General features: G+C 42.9%; 1 protein-coding gene across 1 annotated transcript; it reads right to left on the bottom strand.

The window, feature by feature from the left end:
• Positions 1-16,808: 16,808 nt before the first annotated feature.
• Positions 16,809-22,409, bottom strand: gpr37l1a (G protein-coupled receptor 37 like 1a). The gene is made up of 2 exons (XM_034585486.1): positions 21,531-22,409; positions 16,809-18,452 (listed from the first exon to the last, which is right to left on the bottom strand). Exons 1-2 carry the CDS (start codon positions 22,161-22,163, stop codon positions 17,427-17,429), a joined length of 1,659 nt encoding a protein of 552 aa, XP_034441377.1. The 5' UTR covers positions 22,164-22,409; the 3' UTR covers positions 16,809-17,426.
• Positions 22,410-22,989: the final 580 nt, after the last annotated feature.

Genomic DNA, 22,989 nt, shown 5'->3' with positions numbered 1-22,989 from the left:
CCGGCTAAATTGGTAACGCTTCGGTCGCCCTGATGATATCGGCGCCTGTCAGAAACCACAGCGGAGCCATAACGCAAACAAAGCGTAAATCTGAGGAAACGTTCGTACGGACTGATGAGGTCTGATAAAACATGTTGTCTGAAGAAACAAGGAGGCCGAGCTCCGGGAGAAATATTTACTGTGCATGTCTTGGAAATGTGCTAGTATGTAGCATGTGTGTGTCTTTGTGTGTGTGTTTGTGTCTTTGTGTGTGTGTCTCCCTCTGCACTCATTGACTGTAGCCTGCGATGAAATGCTGACTGGCAGCCATAACTCCTCCAGCAGCAGCAGCAGGGCACATTTCATCCGTCCCTCCCCCCTCACGTCACCTCTCTCTGGTCCCATTTCTCTCTCTCTCCCTCTCTCCATCACCCTCTCCCTCCCCCCCCCCCCCCCCCCCCTCTCCTCTCTCTTTCCTCTTAAGACAAATGTCTCTCTACATGAGGAGGTTTCGTGTGGACGTTTGAGAATGTGCACATACGAGTGTTGATTATAATTATCTATTCAGGGAAGCAGGTGGATTTAATTATTTAATTGTGTTCAGACCTCGACTCGACTTCCATCAAACAAACATCAGCACAATATTCCATCGAAACAGGTTGGAACAGCTCTGCAGTTTTGATTAAGACGAGAAAGAAGTGATGAAATTAACAAATCCTAAGAAAAGCCCAAATTTGTGACCTTACACGTCCTGACACATGTCCTGAAATGACCCGTTTGCGTCACTGAGACGAGTCATTAACTGTTTGGTCCAGAAAATTTTGGTCCAGACATTTGCCGGAGTTTGACAAATGAAGAAGAAGCAGGAGATTGTCCGGGTCAGACTCGTTCACATCAACAGGAGAATGACGGGAGCATTCACCCGAGGGGCTGAGGGAGGAAATGACGTATTAATTCCACTGCAGAATTCAGGTTCCAGGACTTCGACATCAGCATCAGTTTATATCACTAAAAGCTCTGGAAGCTCGTCGTCTAACATTTACCTCCTGAGATAATTGTCTTCTTTTTGGGGTAGAAACGTCGTCAACACTTCACTCACTGGGAATTTTTCAGGACATTTTCCTTCTGTATTCTCACATGGACTCACTCTGACGTCTTAACAGGGGGCTGGTAGGAAACATTCCAGAATAAAAGTCTTTTTACATTTGCCTTCGTACATGCAGACCTCAACATTTCAAGAAAATATCCCAACCTCAGTACATGATGATACCATTTGTTGCCCCTTACACCAAATTGCGCTAAACACTCGGTTGTTGACTGCAGAGGGGATCCCTGCCTTTCTCTCTGTGTCTGTGTGTGTGGGTGTGTCTGTGTGTGTGGGTGTGTGTGTTTGGTGGGGGGTGCTGGGCTAAAAAGTGACTGCAGCACTTTGCCAAAGCTAAATGCCGCAATGGACACATAAATAAGTACTGCACCAGTCTGTTGGTGGCACACACACACACACACACACACACACACACACACACACACACACTCAGTCCCGTGTAAGAGCACACGGCCACGCAATCAGTGCTGCATGCTGCTGCATGTGTCAGGGCTCAGCTCCTTTAATCCACATTGATTCACGGTGCAGAGAGGAAACAGCTCCCAGGGGAGAAACGACTCGTGTGCTGTGTCCATCAGCTGCTGTTTGTGTTTGTGAGTCTGAGTTCAGACCCAGTGTCGCTCTGACGCCGTCTTCGATTCTGAGAGTGGGTTATTCGGTCTGAACGTGGGATCAGGAAGATGTGTGGAGGATTGTGTCTTTACATGGAGGGCATCGGTTTGTGTAGGGGGGGGGGGGGTCCAAACTCATCATCAAATCATATGTGTTTTCTTTTTAGTTTACTGGTTCGACTTGTGTTGTCACCAGTGGTGTAGTCAAGTCTTCTTACATCTTAAACAATTATTACCAGCAAAATGTACCCATAAAAAAATAACACGTTTTTTGTTTTATCATAAAATGTGCATATCTCCTTCTTATCTAGGGGCAGTGATGGTTGGATCAATGGATCAATGGATGGATGGATGGATGGATGGATGGATGAGTGGTAAACGGATGGATAGCTGGAGGATGGGTGGATGAGTGTAGGGATGGAAAGATGGATGGATGAATAGATAGTGGACAAGTGGACGACATTTAGATGGATAATGGACATTGATCGTCAATGGAAGTGAGCTGCATAAGTAAATGAGTATATATATATATATATGTATATATATATATATAATGGATGGATGAAAACTGCTGGACATACTCTAGATGGAGGAGATATATATATACATAGATATGGATGTATACACTGTATATAAAGTAATAAATAAAGGATGGATGGATGAATAATGGATGGATGAAGAGATAGATAGATAGATAGATAGATAGATAGATAGATAGATAGATAGATAGATAGATAGAAGGATCGAAGGATAGATAGAAGAATAGATAAAAGGATCGAAGGATAGATAGAAGGATAGATAGATAGATAAAAGGATCGAAGGATAGATAGAAGGATAGATAGATAGATAAAAGGATCGAAGGATAGATAGAAGGATAGATAGATAGATAAAAGGATCGAAGGACAGATAGAAGGATAGAGAGATAGATAAAAGGATAGATAGATAGATAGATGGATAGATAGAAGGATAAATAGATAGATAGAAGGATAGATAGATAGATAGATAGAAGGATCGAAGGATAGATAGAAGAATAGATAAAAGGATCGAAGGATAGATAGAAGGATAGATAGATAGATAAAAGAATCGAAGGATAGATAGAAGGATAGATAGATAGATAAAAGGATCGAAGGATAGATAGAAGGATAGATAGATAGATAAAAGGATCGAAGGACAGATAGAAGGATAGAGAGATAGATAAAAGGATAGATAGATAGATAGATGGATAGATAGAAGGATAAATAGATAGATAGAAGGATAGATAGATAGATAGATAGATAGATAGATAGATAGATAGATAGATAGAAGGATGAATTAACTGATACAGTTATTGATGGATGGATGGAGGAATGGATGGTTAAGTGAACAATGTATGGATGACACATTTATGGATGGATGAATAAATGTATGAATGAAGAGATAGATAGTTACACAGCTTACATAAATGGGTGGATGGAGAGATAGATAAATGGAGGGGTAGATAGATGGATGGATGGATAGATGTCTATATATGCGGATGGGTAACTGGGTGACATGGATTGCTGGTTGGCTGAATGAACGAGTGGATGGAGTGATTGACGGATGAATTAAATGGGCGGATGCGTGTCAAGCCAAGAAGAAAACGATGTCCACTCCACATGAAGTCGTAAAGAGGTGATATGTGCTGCACCGTGAAAATGTTTGAGTTAAAGTCTGAAGATCAATTATATCAACCGACAAAAGGATTTAATCTTCTTAACTTGATAATTATAAGAGGGACGTGGGCCAGTAAAATAATAACACATTCATAATGTCACTGTAAAATGAGATCATATGACAGGATGTTGACATTTGCTTAAAATCCAAAAGGTTTTTCTTCATTTTACTGCATCAGGCTGAAACTGTGACCCCCTGCTGGGACCTTGACCTGTGACAGAATTGAGGAAATAAATCTACCCCCCGCCCCCACCACCATCTTGCCCATTTAAAAAAGAAATTGGATCAAGGCTTCCTGAGTTTATCACTGTAACAAATAGTCAGACAAACACTACTGATTACAACACATCCTCCTTCCCTCCACCACAAAGTGTGGGTGTACAAATTTATCTTTTCTCCTGTTTCCTGACACACGCGTGTTCAGGATCCAGCCTCAGTTGACTTGTTTTTCTGCGAGAGGAGGCGGCTGTAAATATTCAATCAGCTCCTGACGTGCATTCACACTGTGACAAACAGCAAGAGGAAGAGGAGGAGGAGGAGGAGGAGGAGGAGGGGGAGGCAGGAAGGAGGATGTAAATCTAGAGTTTATGGTCCGTCTGCGGACGACCAGTAAAACAAAAGCTGCGACGTTAGTCAGCAGGTCACAGAGAGGGAGAGAACGAGGGAGGGAGACAGGTCATAAGGGAGAGAGGGTGGATGAAGAGGAGGAGGAGGTTAAACTGATGTAGAAGAAGAAGAGGAGGAGCTGTGTGATAATATCTCTCTTATTGAGCCTCGTCCAGCTCTTCCTCTCTTTATCTTTGCAAAGACCAATAAGACGTTATGTCTCAGGACTGAGGACATTTTGCTGCTTCTCTTTTTGAATCTAACATCAAACTGTGTCCTAGAAATGACATTTATATACAATTAAACTGCAACAGCAAATACATTCTTTATATATGTAATATGTATATATAATATATACAATACATCGATCATCTCATTGATTCTTTTAAATCGACCTTGAGGTGCAACATGACGCCTGACCACTAGATGTCACTAAATTCCACACACTGAACCTTTAAGTATCTGAAAATGTTAAAGTTTGGGTTAAATTCCACTAATGATTGTGCAGAAAAACATTAATTCATTTCTAAGTTATAGCTACAAAACATATTCATCATGTTAAGAAAGTCTTTAAAATATCTGAATAATTATGAGCTCAGTATTTCCTCAGAATATTAAGAATCTTTATCATATTGTATTCTATCCTATTGCATCTCATCTTATTGTATCGTACCGTATCCTATCGTAAAATATCCTAACGTATTGTACCATTCTGTTAATCGTGTCCTGTTGTATTGCATCACATTTTCTAATCATAGTGTATCGTTGTGTATCGTACGGTAACGTATTGTAAAAACCTGTATCGTATAGTATCTCATCTCATCACTGTGTTAACTTATAGAAAAAATGAAACTACAGAGAACAATCTTGACAGATGTTGTGGATGTTTGTGCCAGAGCTCGGGCCTCACAGTGAAGACGAGCTGCAGGAAGTGAAGAAGGACGACTGTGGTTTTCAAACTGCTCCGGGCTGGTGCGAGAACCCGATGTCACAGTGTGAATAATGCATGACTCATATAAGGTTTTGCTCTTATAGCCATGCATATTTGACCAAACCGGCTGTTTTCATACGCACAACCATCACAGCTACAAACCCAAAGATCATTCTAACTTAATTCTATCCTTAAAATGTTTGTGTGGTTCAAAGAAGAGATGATACAGATTTTTATAATATATATTTGCTTCCTCGTAAAACATTTGCAAAGAGGATTTTTAGTACTTTTTCGTGCACGGTTCCTAACGAGCAGCGACTTCTTCCCTGGACAGATGGCTGTGCTCCTCCACACCGCTGCCCCCTGTAGGTCAGTAGAATAATGTGAAAGCTTGGCTGGTGCAGAGGTCGTTGCAGAGACAGGAGCTGTGTACAACGCTCAGCAGGTTCAGCACAGGACACTCAGCACACAGTCACACACAGTGAGAACAAAGTGTGTTTCAGGAAGCCGCTTCCACTGAGGGAACGCTCCTAATGGAAAGTGTCAGTGTTGTCTGTGGATCTCCAGTCTTGATGGAGGGAGGCGCTGCCGTTCAGTCTGTGAGACGACTCTCGCGTTGGGCTCAGTCAGTCAGAACAGGGAGGATGTGACTGGGCCTCAGCTGCGGAGGGATCCCCTGTGAAGAAGCTGCCTGTAATTATTGGATTATTGAAGAGTGGAGGAGCTGGTGGCCAACCTGAGCCCTTCACACTCATGATCACAATAACAAACATCAATACCCTCCTCCCTCAGCTGCCATCCATTCTGCAGCCCCCCACCCCCCCACCCCTCTCCCCTCCTCAGACTGTGAAGTGGAGGCTGGGAATCCCACAGTCATACATTATATAACCCGCTCTGTGCTGCAGTCATGCTGCTCAAGCTGTGACACTGATTAACTGGTGGCTGTTCTTCTAAATCGAGCAGATCAGCCTCCACATGGAAAGATTCATCGTTTCTTTCCGTCTACTTAAGGTGCACTCTGATTATGTTACAGTGCGAACACATCAGTCAGATTCAGACATGAAATCTGAAAAAATGTACAGAAAACGTGGGTCTGGACTTTTTCTGAACGCAGCAGGAGATTGTCCAGCGTCAGGGGCGTGTTCACGACAACGGGAAAATGTCCACTGCGGAGATCACGTGTGTTTTGTTTACAGCACATCGACACCTTCGTCTTTCCAGGTTTACATCTTCATCGTTGTCCTCTACGTGTTTCGCACCTCTTTTTCATCCTGAGATATTCTTATTCTTTTACGTCACGATAGTCGTCCACACGCCCACCCACTCGCTGTGAATTTTTCATTTTCCTGCTCTATTTTCCAGACATTTTTACTTGAGGGGCTGGCAGGAGGAATTATGTTCCGGAGCAACTGACTTGAACATTTGCATTCTCACGTACGGCCCCATCTGGAAGACTTCAGGAAAATGTCCTGAGTTCAGCGCCTGATTGACAGCGGCTAATTTGTGTCCCTTTCTCAAACAGATGTGAGAGGAGGCAGATTAAAGACTTCTTCTTTCATTTTCAGGTGATAAGTGTCTTTAAGGAGAGAGATGATCTGACAGTGAGCATCATGTTCCACCTGTGTGTGATTCATGGCGTCCGTCCTCAGCTCTGTGATTGCAGGTTTTTAACTGAACAGGTAGAAACACTTCAGATTTGATTAAATGTCATCTCATATAAACGGCCGTGGGGTTTTAGTGTTTCACTGCAGCAGGATTCATACACAGTGGATCTCATTTACATTTTCTTTTGTTTCCGTCGTCCCACAATGAAACTGACTCAGATGATAAATAAACAAGATGTGGAGGAGGTCGGGGAAGAAACAATATAATGACATCATTAAACGAACGTATAGAAGCGTTTTGCAGCCACGCAACAAAAAGTAAAATGCATCTGCTTCACGTTAAAAGGGAAAAGTTTAAATCTATATATCAGATATTTTGACTTTGTTACAATCTTTCACGTCGTAAAAACAATAAACCTTTACCATTGTGATGCGACACTGATCCTTTTTCTTTCCGTATCTAACACATGCCCGTACAGAGCAGTAGCAGTGTGCTTCCATACAAACAGATTTCAGTGGTCGAACTGGAATTTCTGATTAGAAAAGAAAATCGAAAGTTTTTCTTTGAAGCAGCAGAAAACAAACTGAATTTGAAACAAGACTAAAAACATCATTTTCTTCAGAGATGCTGTTTGTTCTGATTAAATGGATCAACGAAGAAGATAACACCCGATGTCTGAGACGTTCTGTGGTGAATTGATTGATTGATTTGTGTGATCAGTTAAATAAACTATAGCTCTGCACAGCACTGGTTTCTATCATTGGAAATAAAGAAACAGATGAATTACAGTAGATCTGCTCCAAATCCAGACAGAGTTTCATGTGTTACTGGTTTACAAACCAGCAGGAATCAGGAAACCAACATCCAATCAATACAGGTGAACCAGTGGATTCATCAGTTGCATTAATTCAGTTGATGAAGTCATAGGATTAAAACCTGTCTCCGAGATAATTAGTTTCAAATGAGATTAGACTCAACTTTATTGTCATTGTGCAGAGAACAAGTACAACGCCACTGAAGACAGTATTATTATACAGATAAGTGCAGGTATGTGAGTATCTTAGTGAGTAACTTACAGTATTTACAGAGGTGGACAGTGGAGAATTGTCATATATACAAATATATACATGTGAATAGTTTACTAACCATGTATATATACCCCCCCCCCCTTCTCTCTCTGTCCCCCTTTCACACACTTAACTCTGTCCTGCCCCAAAATACATATACTTAAATTATCATGACGAGGATATGTTGTTAATTTCCTGAGTAAAAATCAAATCTATGTATTCACCAAGTCTGAGTCATCCTGATGTTTCCGGAGGGTGAACATCACAGCATTTCAGCTCGGGCTCAGTTTCATCACCACCGTTAGTCACAGTGGTGATGGTGGTTTTCTCGGTGAACCCTGAAGCGCTGGCTCGGTGCCGAGGCTCGATGAGCAGCCAGCAGCCGACAGGACAGAGACAGGAGGAGAGGGTTAATGCACAGGAGGCTGAGCGGTGTGGGTGTGAGGTCACAGCTCCAATCAATACCCAACAGTTGGAGAAAGTTAGAAAGTGGAGACGGGGAGACGAGGAGGGGGCCGGCAGCGAGGGGGTGGGAGACAGTAAAGCTCAGCTGATTTGAATTCTATTCATAATTCTCTGCTGGGAGGCTGGTTAGCTGAAGGCGGCGGATGATGAGAGATAGAATGAAAGAGGGGGAGAAGGTGTAGGAGGAAGAGAGAGAAACAAAGGGAAGGACAGGATGGGATGGAGTGTTGAGTCTCTGAGGGGGAGGGAAAGTGGGAATTAAAACGCAGCTCGGCTTCAAACAGGAAGGTGGAGGGACAGACGCAGTGAGCGGGGGACAGACGGACAGAAGCTCTGCTGCTGTGTGGAGGTTTCATGATTTACAGCAGCTGCTCAGTTTGATTCCTGCAAATCACAAACAGGAACACGGGTCATTATCCTCCACACACACACACACACACACACACACACACACACACACACACACACACACACACACACACACACACACACACACACACACACACACACACACACACACACACACACACACACACACACACACACACGTGTTCCTGTGGGCAGCAGTGCAGCACATGTAATGTGATTACTGCTCAGTAGCAAGAAGTGCAAAGAGCAACACAAACGTTTTCATGTGACAAATGAAGTGCACACAGATAGACGACGACACACACACACACACGCACACACACACACACACACACACACACACACACACACACACACAGAGGTTTGTGCAGCTCCTGGTTCGGACATTGCATTGACTTTCATTCATTGTTCACTCTCTAATCTTAACCAAGGCCAGTTCATGCTCGGTGCAAGATGGCGGCGTTCGTATCCGGGATACTTTAGCATCATTTTAGTACAACAGGAGGAAGTGGAGATGTGTCGTCCATCTTTATTTAGTCTTTGGAAGAGTCCTTAACCCTGAACACGCAAACTCCACATGCACAGAACCCTCTTGCTGTGAGGCAACAGGGAACCACTTTACCACCGTGCCACCAATGTAGGAATGATCAAATCAGTGGGACAGACATCGTCATCCGTCCAATCTGAGCTCTCCATTCTACTTGATTATAATAAAGTCGTGACTGACACAGACGTTCAAATATGAAGTTGAAAGTAAACCGGTGTTTACTGCCACAGTGTGTTGAATTATGAAGCATCAGCTTCACCGACCACAGCATCGCCACGAGTTGACGTGAACGAGACCAAATAGATTCTGTCAGTTCAGAAAAGTCATAATTTAGTTTCCAGCTCAGCAAACACATTTAACCGTGGTACTCTACAACCCTCAGTTCCCGATTGGCACAATTTATGTCAAAATCTGTCCCTTCTCTGCATCACAGACAAGATTCACATATTTTTAGATTCAATGTGACGTACACTTCTCTGGGGATCATTATTTCTAAAGTCTATTGTATATCTGCTTTAAAAAACAACTCCCAGAACCCCAGAACACTTTGCTTAAACATGAACCAATACAGGCCCAAATAAACATGGTTTCATTGTTCGAATTCCTCTAAAAACCTCCTAAATCTTGGCCACGATCCGACCAGATCGAAATAAGACAACCAGAAATAACAGGAATCACAAAATCCAGTCATTAAATCAAAAATGTTCACATGACGCTGATGTGTCTCTGCATCGATTTGCCTGACACCAGGGCAAAGTTGCATCAAATGACACCCCCCCCCCCCCATTGGTTTAACATGCAAACACATGCACCAGCTCTAAAACTCACTTTGTGGGTCTGAACTCCAGCTGATTCCGCAAAAATCTAAGTAAACAGCCAAACACATATTTGATTGTTTCACTTGTGAAGACATTGTGCGGCTCCTGAAACCTAAAAGACACAGTTGGGGCTGTTGATTTGAGTCAACACACACGTGCACACACACATGCACCTGTACACACACGCACACACACACACACACACACACACCATATGCGGGTATAAAATGCTGGGTTGTGTCTTGTGTCTCTCTGCCATAAACAAGCGGAGCTGGTGGAGCTGCTGAGAGTCTAAATATGGACGTTGTGAGCTGGTCTTTGTTAGGAAGATGTAGACCTGCTGTATAAACACCCAGCCTTCAAACCACACACACACAGACACACACACACACACACACACACACACACACACACAGAGGAAAGCTGCACAGTGTTTGGGATTCGCCTTATGGAAAATCCACAGCAGTAAAATGTATCATTGCCTCATAATAGGAATCAGACTACACTCTGCAGATGATTTACAGTTTGCTGATATTACAGAATACGTCAGAATAAAACATCTTTCTCGAGAACTCGATTAAAACCTGAGGGACGCTCGTTGACAAAAGTCCAAAAACACAGTGACAGCTGCAGCAGGAGGAGAAACACGTGTCGTCTGTGCTGAATTAACAGTAGATAACAAGTGGCTGAGTAATGAAACGCCAAACAAGGGACGGAGGAGGATTCACAGCAGGACAACGTGACAAACTGAAAACTGATGTTTCACTGCACAACTCCTCCATCCGTTCATTTAGTTAAAAACCACAATGAAAAACAAAAAGAACCTTAAATAACCTCTTTCCAAACGATTTCCATCTGTTTCAATACAGATCGACTTGTTTCAGGAGGTTTTAGTGATGACGCCCTGAAACATGTGTAAAGTAGAAACATATATTGTGTTTGTTTGAAATATTATTACTTTTTGAAGTATATAAACACATGTACCTTACAAATGTACCTCTCAGTTGCAGTCTTTGTCATGTTATGATATTATTATATATATTATTCCTCGCTCATGTCCTCTTCACATCTGAGCATCATCATCATCATCATCATCAATCCCAGAATCCTCTGCGTCTGAGAGGTGTCAGGTCCTCTCGAACAGAGCAGCACTGCCCTCGTGTGGCCAAACAAAGACACACCACCCTGTGAATACTTCAGATGAACTTCTCATCAAATCAAAACACGTCACTTCTTCCATCATTTCTCTGATTTCACTGAAAGGTTTTCCTCTGATATTTACACCTTTTTCCATTCTTTCTTTTATTTGGATCCTCAGTAAATATTTACAGTGATGAAGTGACTGTAACTATTATAAATATTCCTTATTATCACTTGAGACGTGTTGACAACTTCAGCACAAACATAATTCATAAATATCTGTATCAAAACCCATAGAACTTAAATTCTTGTTTGAAATTCAACTTCTACCAATAATCAGTCTTGTTTTGCGTATCAATACTTGATTTATCAGCCTTTCACAGACGTATCGGTATCAACGTTCATGTTGCCAATATGAAAACTTATTTTACAAAGTACTCGATGCAGAAAAGACGTGCATGTATTTTTATTTCTACGTAAAAAAAAAAGTTTAATTTCTTGATTCAAGTTTTATTTGATTGTATTTGTGTAAAGTAAAGAATGAGGAACATTAACATTTAATATACTAGTTCCAGGTAAAATCTATATACATCCACTCTTCATTAAATAAGCTAACAACCCCACATACTAACATTAATGTTGTCAAAGACCTAACACTACTTTTTCAAACTCACATTCATCATATACACAGTCCACATTCCCAGGTTTTTCCTTCTCTCCTCCCTGAGAGTTGTCGTGTGAATGGAAGCTGTTTGCTCAGGACTGAAAGCACCCCCACAGTCCACTGATGTTTCCCATGTCCGGTCAGGCCTCCCCACAGCCGGTGCACCGCCGGGGCGCCACTCAGCTTCCACCGCCTGCCGGCCCTCAGTGACACGAGAACAGAGAAACTGGACCTCTTCTGTGTTCTGGTGACAGAGGACGTGGAAACATCCGGAAACTCTGGTTCTGATGAGAAGCTCAGAGACAAAGAGCCGCTGCAGGAATCCAAAAACAAGCAGGGACGGACCAAGTCTTCTGTCCACCACTGCTGGATGAAGTATTCAAGTAATATCAGGATGTAAAAATACTCTTCTATAAGTTTAACTGGAGATATGAATGATTTATTTAGGTTTTTGACATTGGCTTCAAAATTCTAGCTGTGAATCAAATGTGACACTGAGGTTTTCTGGGCTGTGGATTTAAAATCCCTTGCCAGTGGATTGAAGTGAGAAAACTGAATTAGACTGCAGAAAGATACAAGTCCTCCATTTTCTCAATAGTCCCATCAGAATCCATTAAATTCCTCAGATGACTAACATCTGGTTTAAAAGATAAGACACAGTTTGTATGACGCACTGAGGAAAATGACCCAAATGCAGACAATAATGAATCAGTGGCAATAATCATGAGTCCACAGCTAAAGGGAGCGGATCCAGACTGAAGTGACCAAGAGTCCTCGGGTGAACAGGGAAGTAAAAAGGTGCAGGTACGGATCCTGATGGAAAAATTGGGGTTGGTATATATCCTGGTCTATTGATTGGTGAAGATGAGGGACAGTTCTGGCAGATGAAGATCAGAGGACGTCTGGTGAGAGACATGAGACAGAGGAGGACGGACTGAGCTAAACAAACAGGACTGAGGCGGCTGTAATGATGTCTTACTGTTATTAACTAAGTTAATTATTGATGGATTAACGTGTAAGAAGCATTTTAAAGTTTTGTTGTTTGATATAAAGCAAGTTTGAATTAATTCAACAGTTAATCTGTAAAAACGCAGAATGATTTTATTTGCTGATCCTTCATTTTGAGTCTGGATGAGTCAGGGGTCCTAAGCAACCCGTGAGGGAGCTGATGCCTCGTGCTGGCTCTGCTTCAAGTCAACATCTGAGGACCGGACTGTGTTAGCGTGGCTGATTAGCACTGGGCTGTCGTCGTGGTAATGGTCGCTGGAGACACACATTGTGTTGTGTGTTTCCTGAGCCTGCTGAGACTGGACGAGGTTCATAAGACTACTGACACAGAACTGAGAGAGTCCAAATACAATCATACTTTGTGTGTTAGTTCTGAAAAGAAAGAACTAATATTATTTTATATTGATAATGTATTTACAGACCAGGTCCAGTATTTATCTTTTAACCACCACATTCTCTGTATTACACTGTGATCATGTGGAGCAGAGCTGTGGAACCACACAGACGAACTAGAACATCACTCAGGGCTCAGGTTCCTCCCTCAAGGCCCAACAGTCCCGTTGAGAAACCACATGTAAGTTCACTACATCTGGATTTTTAATTTGGATCTGCACCAAATTCCATCAAAGATATCAGTCCCCTAAACATGTCTTCATTAAGATAAATGAAGGATTCTCTGATAAATCAAGGACAATGTTGAAAAACGCTCACAATGTTAGAGAAAGTGATAAAAACTTCCTGAATCCGACCCCTTCTGCAAAGATAATAAAGTTGTTCAGTTATATCATTTTCTCACCTATAAATAATGTAATAATGTAAAATAAAAAGTTATGTTATTAAACACATGCTTTACTAAACGAATGATCATCTCACTGAGCAATATGTGAGTCAGTAGAAAGCAGTCAGTTAATTTACAGCTGCTTCATGTTGATTATGTTGTTAAATGATCTGAAATCAAACAGCAAACAAAGAGAATTCGATTTCTTTTCATCGGTTTCTCTGAAAAACAACATTTTCTCTGCATGTCCCGTTAGAAATCGATTCACATTCCGAGCAAACAGAGTTACTTTCCCTCAGAATCCAGACTTTCAAATATAAAGGAATACTCAGAATATAGTGGATTGTATGATCAACCTTTGCATTGATGTTCTCATACTAATAAACTGATATAAGTAATCAGATTACTACTGGGAATCTGCAGGTGAAGTTTGTGATGGAAATTACCGGACCCCACCCGACCACATCAGCAGGAACATGCAGCCTCCACACACACACACACACACAGGCCTTAGTCGGGTTCAAACCCAGGACCTTGTTGGTTTTAGACCATGTTGCTCAAACTTGAGGCGGACGTGCCACCGCTGGTTGTCAGGGCAACCGAGAAGAGAGGAGTTTGGGTTTGGGCTTATCGGGACGGACCACAGTGGTTTCTCCTCCCCTGCATCTCGGCCCTCTTTCTCCTCCCTGCTCTGGGGCAGCTGGTGGGAGTCGGTGGGAGTCGGTGGGAGTCGGTGGGAGTCGTGTAGCTTAGCAACTCCCTTGGTGGATGGCAATTGATATGCAGCTTTGTTCAAGTGTCTCTCCCTCCGAGCCAGAGAGGGGGGACGTCTGAACAATGCCGGCCTTATTGAAGCTTCCCCTCCTCCTCCTCCTCTTTGCCCAGGCACAACGACGTGGGAGGACAAATATTTCTGCTCAAAGGGGCCGAGACTCCTCTTACTGCCCCGGGCCTGGAAATGTAAGTTAGGGAGCGCTGACGTGTGTGAAGGGTCTCCAGGTGTCCGCAGGCGAAATGATGGTATTAAACCCACAGAGTGTCTGAAGCAGCATCTCATCTATGTTCCTTCAAACTTCTTCTTACTTTTCAGAACCTTAATACACTTCAACAGCTCAAATCTGCTTCTGCCTCCTGAGATTTTATTGGATTAAATGTCTTTGGATCTAATTATTAGTATTTGGGGTATTTCTTGTAGTTGCAGAATCCAGGAACTAGACCGGGCTCTCGTTTCTTAGTGTCAGAGCAGATATTGTACGTTGAATTGCACGGAAATCAAGACAGACTAATATTTGTGTCACAGAATTTGTACAAAGCCGAGCTGACCTCAGGCACCAGGTCGCCATCGTAGACACACAACCATCACACACCTATATGGTCAATTTAGAGTCTTGCACAATTGTTGTCGTCACAGTTCGTCTGTAGATTCTGTCGTCAGCCTCCTACGTGATCTCAGACTGACTCCTTCACGTTCAGGCCTCTGAGGTCAAACCATCTGTTGTGTTCTGATCTTGTCTCTGAAGATTCTGTGGTTCTCTATGACTCAAACACGATTTCCCCCCCGGATATCAATACAGTATTTCTGATTGTGGTTCTGAATGAGTTTTGGACCAATCAGACGCCTCCCTGATGGTACGACAACAACATTGAAAGTGCCTCAAACTTTTACACATTACTGTGAAGCATAAGAATCTGTTTTAAAAAATCTAAATGTATGGATCTTGTGACCCAAAGATCATCATATAGACTTCTAATAAAAACAAATTATGGCGCCATACATATGTCTGTATAACACAGAGAGTGGGTTTTACTGTGGACGAATGTTATCCAGTCAGTGATTGGTCTGTGTTGATTAAAATGAAATGTTGTGTCGTTAAATTTGTCGCTTTCATCACTTTCTCTTGATTTCAGTTTGTTTTCTAATTGAGCATCTGTAGATGTCGTTGTCGATGTAAAAGGGTTTTCATTTCTAAATGTACAGGAGTTTATATACAACTGCAGATATTTGGGATATATATGACAAATGTCACTGTATTTAAAAAAAATATAAAGAAATGTAAAAAGTCTTGCCTTAGAAAACATGAATTATTCTACAGAGATGTTTGTAAAATATAGATACAAATGTAAATACATTCATTTAGCAATAGGATGTGTATTTTTTTGTGTTTTTAAATAGAATTCAATGTAATTTAGACCAAACAAAGAAAATATCCTGGACATTTATGTGGAAATACTTTTTCACAGTTGTGAAATGTTCACAAATGTTTTGATTAAATTGATAAAAATCTAGAAAAAGGTCAGAGAAAGGTCTGAAAATATTTGGGTAAGAGAGGAATTCTTGTCTGCTCCCCCCAGCAACCGGTCACAGAGCGACTGTGTTCATTCAGTCTGCAGAAACTCAAAGGCCAACTGTGATTGTGAAGCTGTGACCTTCAATAATTGAACGATGACAAAAAGGAGCGTCACAGCAGCTTTCTCCTCCAGTGGGAGTCGAGAGCGCAGCAGCGAAACATTCCTTCCAGAGGAGATCAGGGCTGACGGCAGCCAACTCTCTGTTTGTCTCCAGATAGAACGAATCCCCACGAGGTGTTTTCACACGTTCACTGAATAAAACTACTGTTTAGGATCAAATACGACGATCCACCAACAGGAAGCCTTTGGTTTTCTCCTCTTTGTATTGGCCCTGCACATTTTTTATTATTATAAACCCATAAATTAGTATTTTAAATAATAAATAATAAAGGCACTTTCACAGCTTCATCTCTTGGATTGTAAAAGGTGGAAAAGTTTCTATTGCAGTTATCTGTGGAATAAAAGTAAACAATCACAGAGCTTCCATTAAGTTAGTATCAGTTAATAAAGTGTAAACCAGACATTAATGATCACACAGGTAACGAAAATCTAAATTTTACTGAAACACACAATGAAACATAATAAAAGTAAAAAACACTTCACACTTTCATGATTCTTCATGATCGATCTCTCACCAGGTTTTTTAAGCTGCCGTCGGCACAGAAAACATTTCAGTATCTTAACCACATGTGTTTCACACATCTGGAGCTGCGACGTACGACTCACATGAAACACGTAAGTGGATCATACATGAGCCACGTGTGCACAGCAAAATACAGTCAAAACAAACAGCAGAGTATATGGACACAGTCTCAGTAGGTCTTCATCTTCAGTTAAACATCGTTCTAAAATATAAAAACTATCCAGTGTTTCTCTCACAGTGCTCAGAGCAGGTAACACTAACATCCTGAATGAGTGTTAGACAATTATTAATAACTACAACATGTAAAATGTAGCTTAAAAAAACTGCTAAACTACTGAGTCCTTTAATAACAGGATAAAATCCATCTAACCTTTTAAATCTAACTCTAGTCTCTGCTCCAGGAGTTCATACAGACTGAGACTAAAAGATTATTCCAGTTTATCACAGCTTGGGTTTTATTTAGGTCGTTTTGTGCATCATATGAATCAGCAGCAAGAACATTATGTCTGAGAGGAGAGAAAATAACCCATATTATCTTTATTTCATCAGATAATCTGACTCAGATCAGCATTTCACTAAAATATGACTCTTCTCACTCTAGTTGCTGTTTCATCAGTGATCAAATGAGCTGTGTCTTCAAAAAGAGGTTTGGTTTAGAGAGTGGACACCCAACACCAGCCTGGGAGGTCCGGGTTGGGTTTGGACATAACTTCTGAAATGACAGGTTTGGTTACGTTAGCTGGTCCATCTATCGTCTTGAGTCTTTACACTGCAGTAGTGTCGGCCTCTCAAGTTCCTCTACATTAACCAATGGTACTTTTGGCCTTATAGTGTAATCTGAGTTCACTTTTATCTCGTTTCCAATCTGATCAACTGACATTTTATTACACTTGACATGTCCGACTTCTTTTTAGTGACGATCTCAGCTATTTATCTCCTGACGGCCATGTTGTTATTACTGACACACGTGATGCACCAAACTACAAATAAGAACAAAGTTTTAATAAACCTAAACGATCCTTTAAAGTTCCACGTGTGGCAGTTCAGTCTCAGCACGGCGTCCCCATAGCTGCTGAAGAGTCTTTAGCCCGGTCACAGACGGCCGGTTCTGTCCCCAACAGGCCCTTCATCGCGTCCTCTTTGCTGGACGGACACAGGGACGATGGAGAGGGTGAAGTGGGCGAGGAGAGGATGGAGGTGGCAGTGGCCGACGCTGAAGAGGATGAAGAGGAGCTGCCGTCGGGGAGGCACTCTTCACAGCAGCAGCAGCAGCAGTCCATGAAGGCCTGGCCCAGGGATCGACACAGGCACAGCAACAACACCGGCGTCGCAGAGCATCGCACGAACAACAGGAACTGTCCGATCAAGCTGAGCGCTGGCAGAACAACAGCCGGGAGCACAGCGGACTCTGGGATGGAGATGTACGCCAGGGTGATGTTACAGATGCTCTCTGGCAGGTTGCATGTGATGTACAAGATGGTGAGCGCCATCACAGTGGAGCGCAGCCGCTGCTGCCTCACGTGCGGCTTTTTCTTTGTGGAGGAGCAAGACGAAGAGGAGGAGGAGGAGCACCTGCCGGGCGCCTTGTTGCCCTCAGGTCTCTGTAGCAGACGCTGGGCCAACACTTGCCTGGTCACCAGGTCGCAGGCCAGAGTGAAGAGCAGCGGCAGACAGAGGTAGCACCCGAAGATCCACCACATACGGGCCTCGTGGTACGTCAGCACCAGAGAGTAGATGCCCTCTGGGAGCTCCGCAGACGGCTCCCGAACACAGATATCCACTTTGAACGCATCTGTTCGGCCTCTGAACGCCGCCATCAGCGAGCCTGCCGGCTGGCTCTGCAGCAGGTCAGTGGGGAGCGTTGGCAGGCTGACAGTTTCCTGGAGGAGTTGCCACAGAAGCAGCTCGGGGGCAGCCAGCACCATGGAGCCCACCCAGATGACGGCCAGCTTGGAGAGGATGGACTGGCAGGGCTCCACTTTCGGCGACTGCAGGGGCCCGGGGCCGGTGGCAGCGTGGAACCGATCAATGCTCAGAGCGCAGAGGCTGAACGTTGCCACACCGAGAGACGTCACCTGACAGAGAAATGATAGAGATGGTGTATAAACGGAAGATAATGACTTGGTGGAGGTTATTATTTATTAAGAATGAATAAAGCCACTAGTGAAACTATGGAAATGTGGAAGTTAAAATATTTTTGCTATTAGTGGGAACTCTGGCATTAAAAATTCAAATAACCTCTGCTTATATGACCTATTACCGTTTTTAGATATATAGTATAAATCAATATGACGTTTTTTAGCATTGCAGAGCTACTTCGCTCTTCAGGTTTTCCTCGTGCACGGTACAGATTCATGAAGCAGAACAAGACGTCACAGATCAACACGGAGCACAGAGGACGTCCTGCTGCTCGAACCCCAAGTTAGAGACTTTCCTCAGTCTTGTTGTGAAAGAGAATCAGTCACAATTACACCAGTGAGAGCCTGGCTGGAAAAAAAACCCCAGCTTTATTTAACCTTTTGAATTCGGCTACGAGGAAACACCAGGAGTCACAGAGAGAACACAGAGTAATTATGTTGTACCAGGTCTCAGGGACAGTTTATTGACGCCTCGTGCACATTAACGCTGCTGATTTTGGCCAAAACCAGAGACTTGTCCTCCTTCTGTGAGAGCTTAATGACTCCAAACAGTTAAAACACAGCTCAAGATAATTAACACCGAGCTCCAATTAGCATGAGAATAGACAAACTAACAGAGTGGCCCAGTGGCAGCTGGCAGCCTGACCCGCTTTAAACTGTTCAATTCAAACTGCTGAAGAGCCTTTTACAACACGCTAGCAAAGAAATAGATTCATTCATTAGCATGAAAATAGGTGAAGCGACAGAAGAAGAGAGGGGGCCGGCAACCTGGGCTCGTTAAAGGCTGTTTAATACAAGCTGTTATTACAAATTAGTCTCACAGGAAATACACTGACGGTCGGATTTACAGAATCTGCTGTTAAGGGGCATGGTTTTGTGGCTGGAAGCTTCTGGTTTCCATTTCTAGTTTGACCAACCACGTTTGAGCCGGCGTTGGTTGGCCGCATGTAAACCGTGTGGAGAGAAGAGTCGGAACACACACATCAGCTATCAGCATTTTAATTTATCGTCATTCATATAGAGAAAGCCGTTAGTAGAGATTAGCCAAAGTGTCATCTGGACCTAAAACACGTACAAAAAGTATCGTGGTTTGTGTTTTGTTCGGAGAAACGTTGGACTCTCGTGTCTCAGGAAACTAGTGGGACGGTGAACAAAAGACCGAGCCTTGGCCCGGACACACACTGGGTTCACCAAAAGGCCCAAAATATTGGCCGTTGCCCCCGGAGGCTAATTTGTTGTGGGACGATGGCCGATGCTCTCAGCTCTTTAAATGCATTCAATGAACTTTAGATGTTTTGGAAATGTGTGTGCACAGTAATCATTGTGCAGGATTTTTGTTAACTGTTATTTTTTGTTGTGCAAATTGTTTCATTATAATTAATTTATCGATTAGTTGATTTGTTGACATTTTATTGACAGTTAATTGCTTAATTGAAAACATAATTGGCAGATTAATCAATTAAGCTATATAATAGAAACAATAAGAAATACTACATCCTGCTGAGTTTTAAAAATAACCTTAATTATGTGTATGTTATAAAACGTGATGTATAAACTCTCAAGTTTTTTTTTTTTTACCCATTTTCAGTCAGATGTCTTCTAGTTCAGCAGCTGAACAGAATTCTGCATCTTTCTTTGTCGCGTTGAAAACTCTGCAGCTGTAAATAAACAGCCCAGCTGCTGTTTACTACATTTCTGTGTTTCCCTGTTTGTCTCTGAGCTGGAGAAGAAGAGTCGCTTCACGGTGGTCGCCCCCCCCCCCCCCGGCCCCTCCTGATCACAACAGACGGGTGAAGTGCCCATAACAGCTCGTCTGTTCTAAGTAAAGACTCAGAGTGTGAGGAGCATCGAGACACAATCAGCCCTTTCACCACAGACCCGTCACGTCTGTTTATTAAACTTCAAAATGAGTCCATCGTGGTGGGTGTGAAAACAACAGTGACAGTGTGAAACCAGGCTGTTGATCATCAGAAGAACTTGTTTGTTTTAACGTGTTGGATTTCTTTTTCCGTCTCACAGCTGCAGATTAATATCAGAGTTCTGGTCCAGTCTCTCGTTCGAGTCTCTCCGAAGTGAGAAGTGGTGATTTTAATATCACTGTAAATGAACTATATTCTGGTTTTGTCCTGCAGGTGTGATGAATAAATAATCTGAAGACTAGTTAATCTGGAAACTGTGATGAGCATTTCTCACTATAACTTCAAATGCTTTTTTATGGATCATTGTAACATCTCTCTGAAGTCGCGTTGTGTCCCTGAGGGTTGTAACTGTTGTTTTGAGTATTTTGTTCATCGTCTTTATTGGTGTTTTGAGCAGCGAATTTGTTTTGAGTATTCTGTGGATCAGTGGGGTCACTTTGCTGTAAGTAGTAGTATTTTATGGATCATTTTAGCGTCCCTGTGAATTCGTTTTGATTCTTTGAAGCTCATTAGGGTTGTTTATTGTATTTTGTGGAGTCGATGGCAAATACTCTTGAAGTAGTTGACTTTATGGATAATCCTGGTATCGGTGGTGTCACTTTGTTTTATGGATAATTTTAGCATCATTGTGTAGGCATTTTGAGCCTCTTTGTAGTCATTATGGATCTTTATTATTTTATTTTGACTGACTTTCAAAAAGTTGTTCACAGTCACTTCCAACTGTGGCTCAAGGCCCCCCCCATCAGTAATCCACCCATGACCTTTCACCTGCTCTCTATGAAGTGAGCACCTGTGAACACCTGTCACTCAGGAAACATGACAGCTCTCAAATGTCGAGTATGAACCGAGCAGACTGAGCCGGGAAGAGGAGGCAGATCCAGTGGATGGAGGAGCTGCACCTTGACGTTGGTCGCCACTCGCCAATGGACCAAAGAAGAAGTAGAAGAAGACGAAGAAGAAGCAGTAAGAAGGAGTAGAAGAAGGAGAAGAAGTAGAAGAACACCTAGATGATAGAAGTAGAAGAAGTACAAGAAGTACAAGTAGAAGTAGTAGTACAAGTAGAAGAAGAACAAGAACACCTGTATGACCTTCTCACCTCCAGGTAGGGCACGAGCCGACAGGACAGGTCTCCTAGCAACCTCTTGAGTGTGAGCTCGTGGAACACGACCACCGGAAGACAGAAGAAGAGAACGAGGAAGTCGCAGAGGGCCATTCCGGCCAGGACGCAGTTCCACGCGCTCTTCAGGTAGAAGTTGTGCCAAACGATGCACATGAGCGCGAGATTCCCCACGATGCCCGTGGCGAACAGCACGAGAGCCAGCAGCATGATGGCGTACGCCCAGTACGCGCCGTCCGAGACCGGGAGCAGCGGGTTGAGGAGCCCGGACCCGGAGGACAGGTTGCCCGGCGGGGCGGTGCTGCGCCGGTCGGTCCGCGGTGTGGTGAAGAAGCCGCTCGGGTCGTCGTACCGCCGCGGTTGCCCGATACCACTCGGGGGGTGCGGGTCTCTTTTCCCGGAGCCCCCGTCTTTAGCCCCGCGGGCGACTCGCTTCAGGTCGGCATCTCTCAAACTCTCAACCCGGGGTGCAGACGTCCTCTCCGGGGAGGACTCCTCCGTCCCTGCGCCCTCCGCCCGCTGCGCCTCCAGCCCCGGGTGAGACTCCGGGTGGAGGTGACGGAGCTCCGCGCTCTGGACAAAGAGGAGCAGCAGAAAGAAAACCGGGAACATCTTTACCGACGGTCGAGAAGCAACTGGTCCGAGTTCGCTGCGTCTTCCTCAGACATGAGCTGCTGCAGGGGTCCTGAGATGAAGAGCCTCCATGGACGTGTTGGTCCTGATGAAACTTCTGAGTCTGAGGCTCCTCTTCCTCTTCACGTGTTCTTCATCAGCATCAACATCAACACTCAGCTTCCGGCTGTAAACTTCAACATAAATCAAAACCGGAAGGGAAACTTTTTCCTTTTAAACACGAAAGATGCTTCAGAAGTTTAAATCTAGTTTAGTTTAGTAAATATTACAAATACAAAATAATAAAAAGATAAAAACGTTAAAAATAAAAACGTGTGGCAGAAACCATTAATAGTTTATATGAAAACAAATACATATTTAAGTTAAGTATATATATATGCTATAAATACAGAATCTCAAAGAGCAAATTTTCATTGCAAACCAGAGCATTTCTAATACCTCAGACCTGAGTCCTCTTAAATCCAAACAGCTGCACACACTCAGATATCAGTCTCCTAAATATGTCTGATTTATTTCCCCATCAATTCTTCCACCTCTGATCCAGATCTGCACCATATTTCTTGGTAATCCATCCGGTAGTTAAATTTGCTTACAAACAAACAAACAAGGTGAAAATATAAGGTTGAAATAAATGATCAGTGACATCAAAAGTAAATGTGTGGACTCTATTGTTCATTATACTGTATGATTCACTGCAGAGGAAAACATCATTGATGCAGTAAAACAAGACTTTATATAAACAAAGAATCTGTCATTCATATTTAGTTATACAGAAATAAGTTTATAACATTTCCCCACCAGTTTG

Source organism: Hippoglossus hippoglossus, chromosome 5, assembly GCF_009819705.1.
Source record: "Hippoglossus hippoglossus isolate fHipHip1 chromosome 5, fHipHip1.pri, whole genome shotgun sequence".
NCBI lineage: Eukaryota > Metazoa > Chordata > Actinopteri > Pleuronectiformes > Pleuronectidae > Hippoglossus > Hippoglossus hippoglossus.
The sequence above is the reverse complement of the archived record's forward strand: the minus strand, read 5'-3'. Positions and strand labels throughout refer to the sequence as shown.

Coding starts and splice junctions, on each gene's coding strand:
- gpr37l1a (XM_034585486.1), bottom strand. CDS start 22,163: ATGTTCCCGGTTTTCTTTCTGCTGCTCCTCTTTGTCCAGAGCGCGGAG. Junction 18,453..21,530: donor GGCTCGTGCCCTACCTGGAG/GTGAGAAGGTCA, acceptor TTTCTCTGTCAG/GTGACGTCTCTCGGTGTGGC.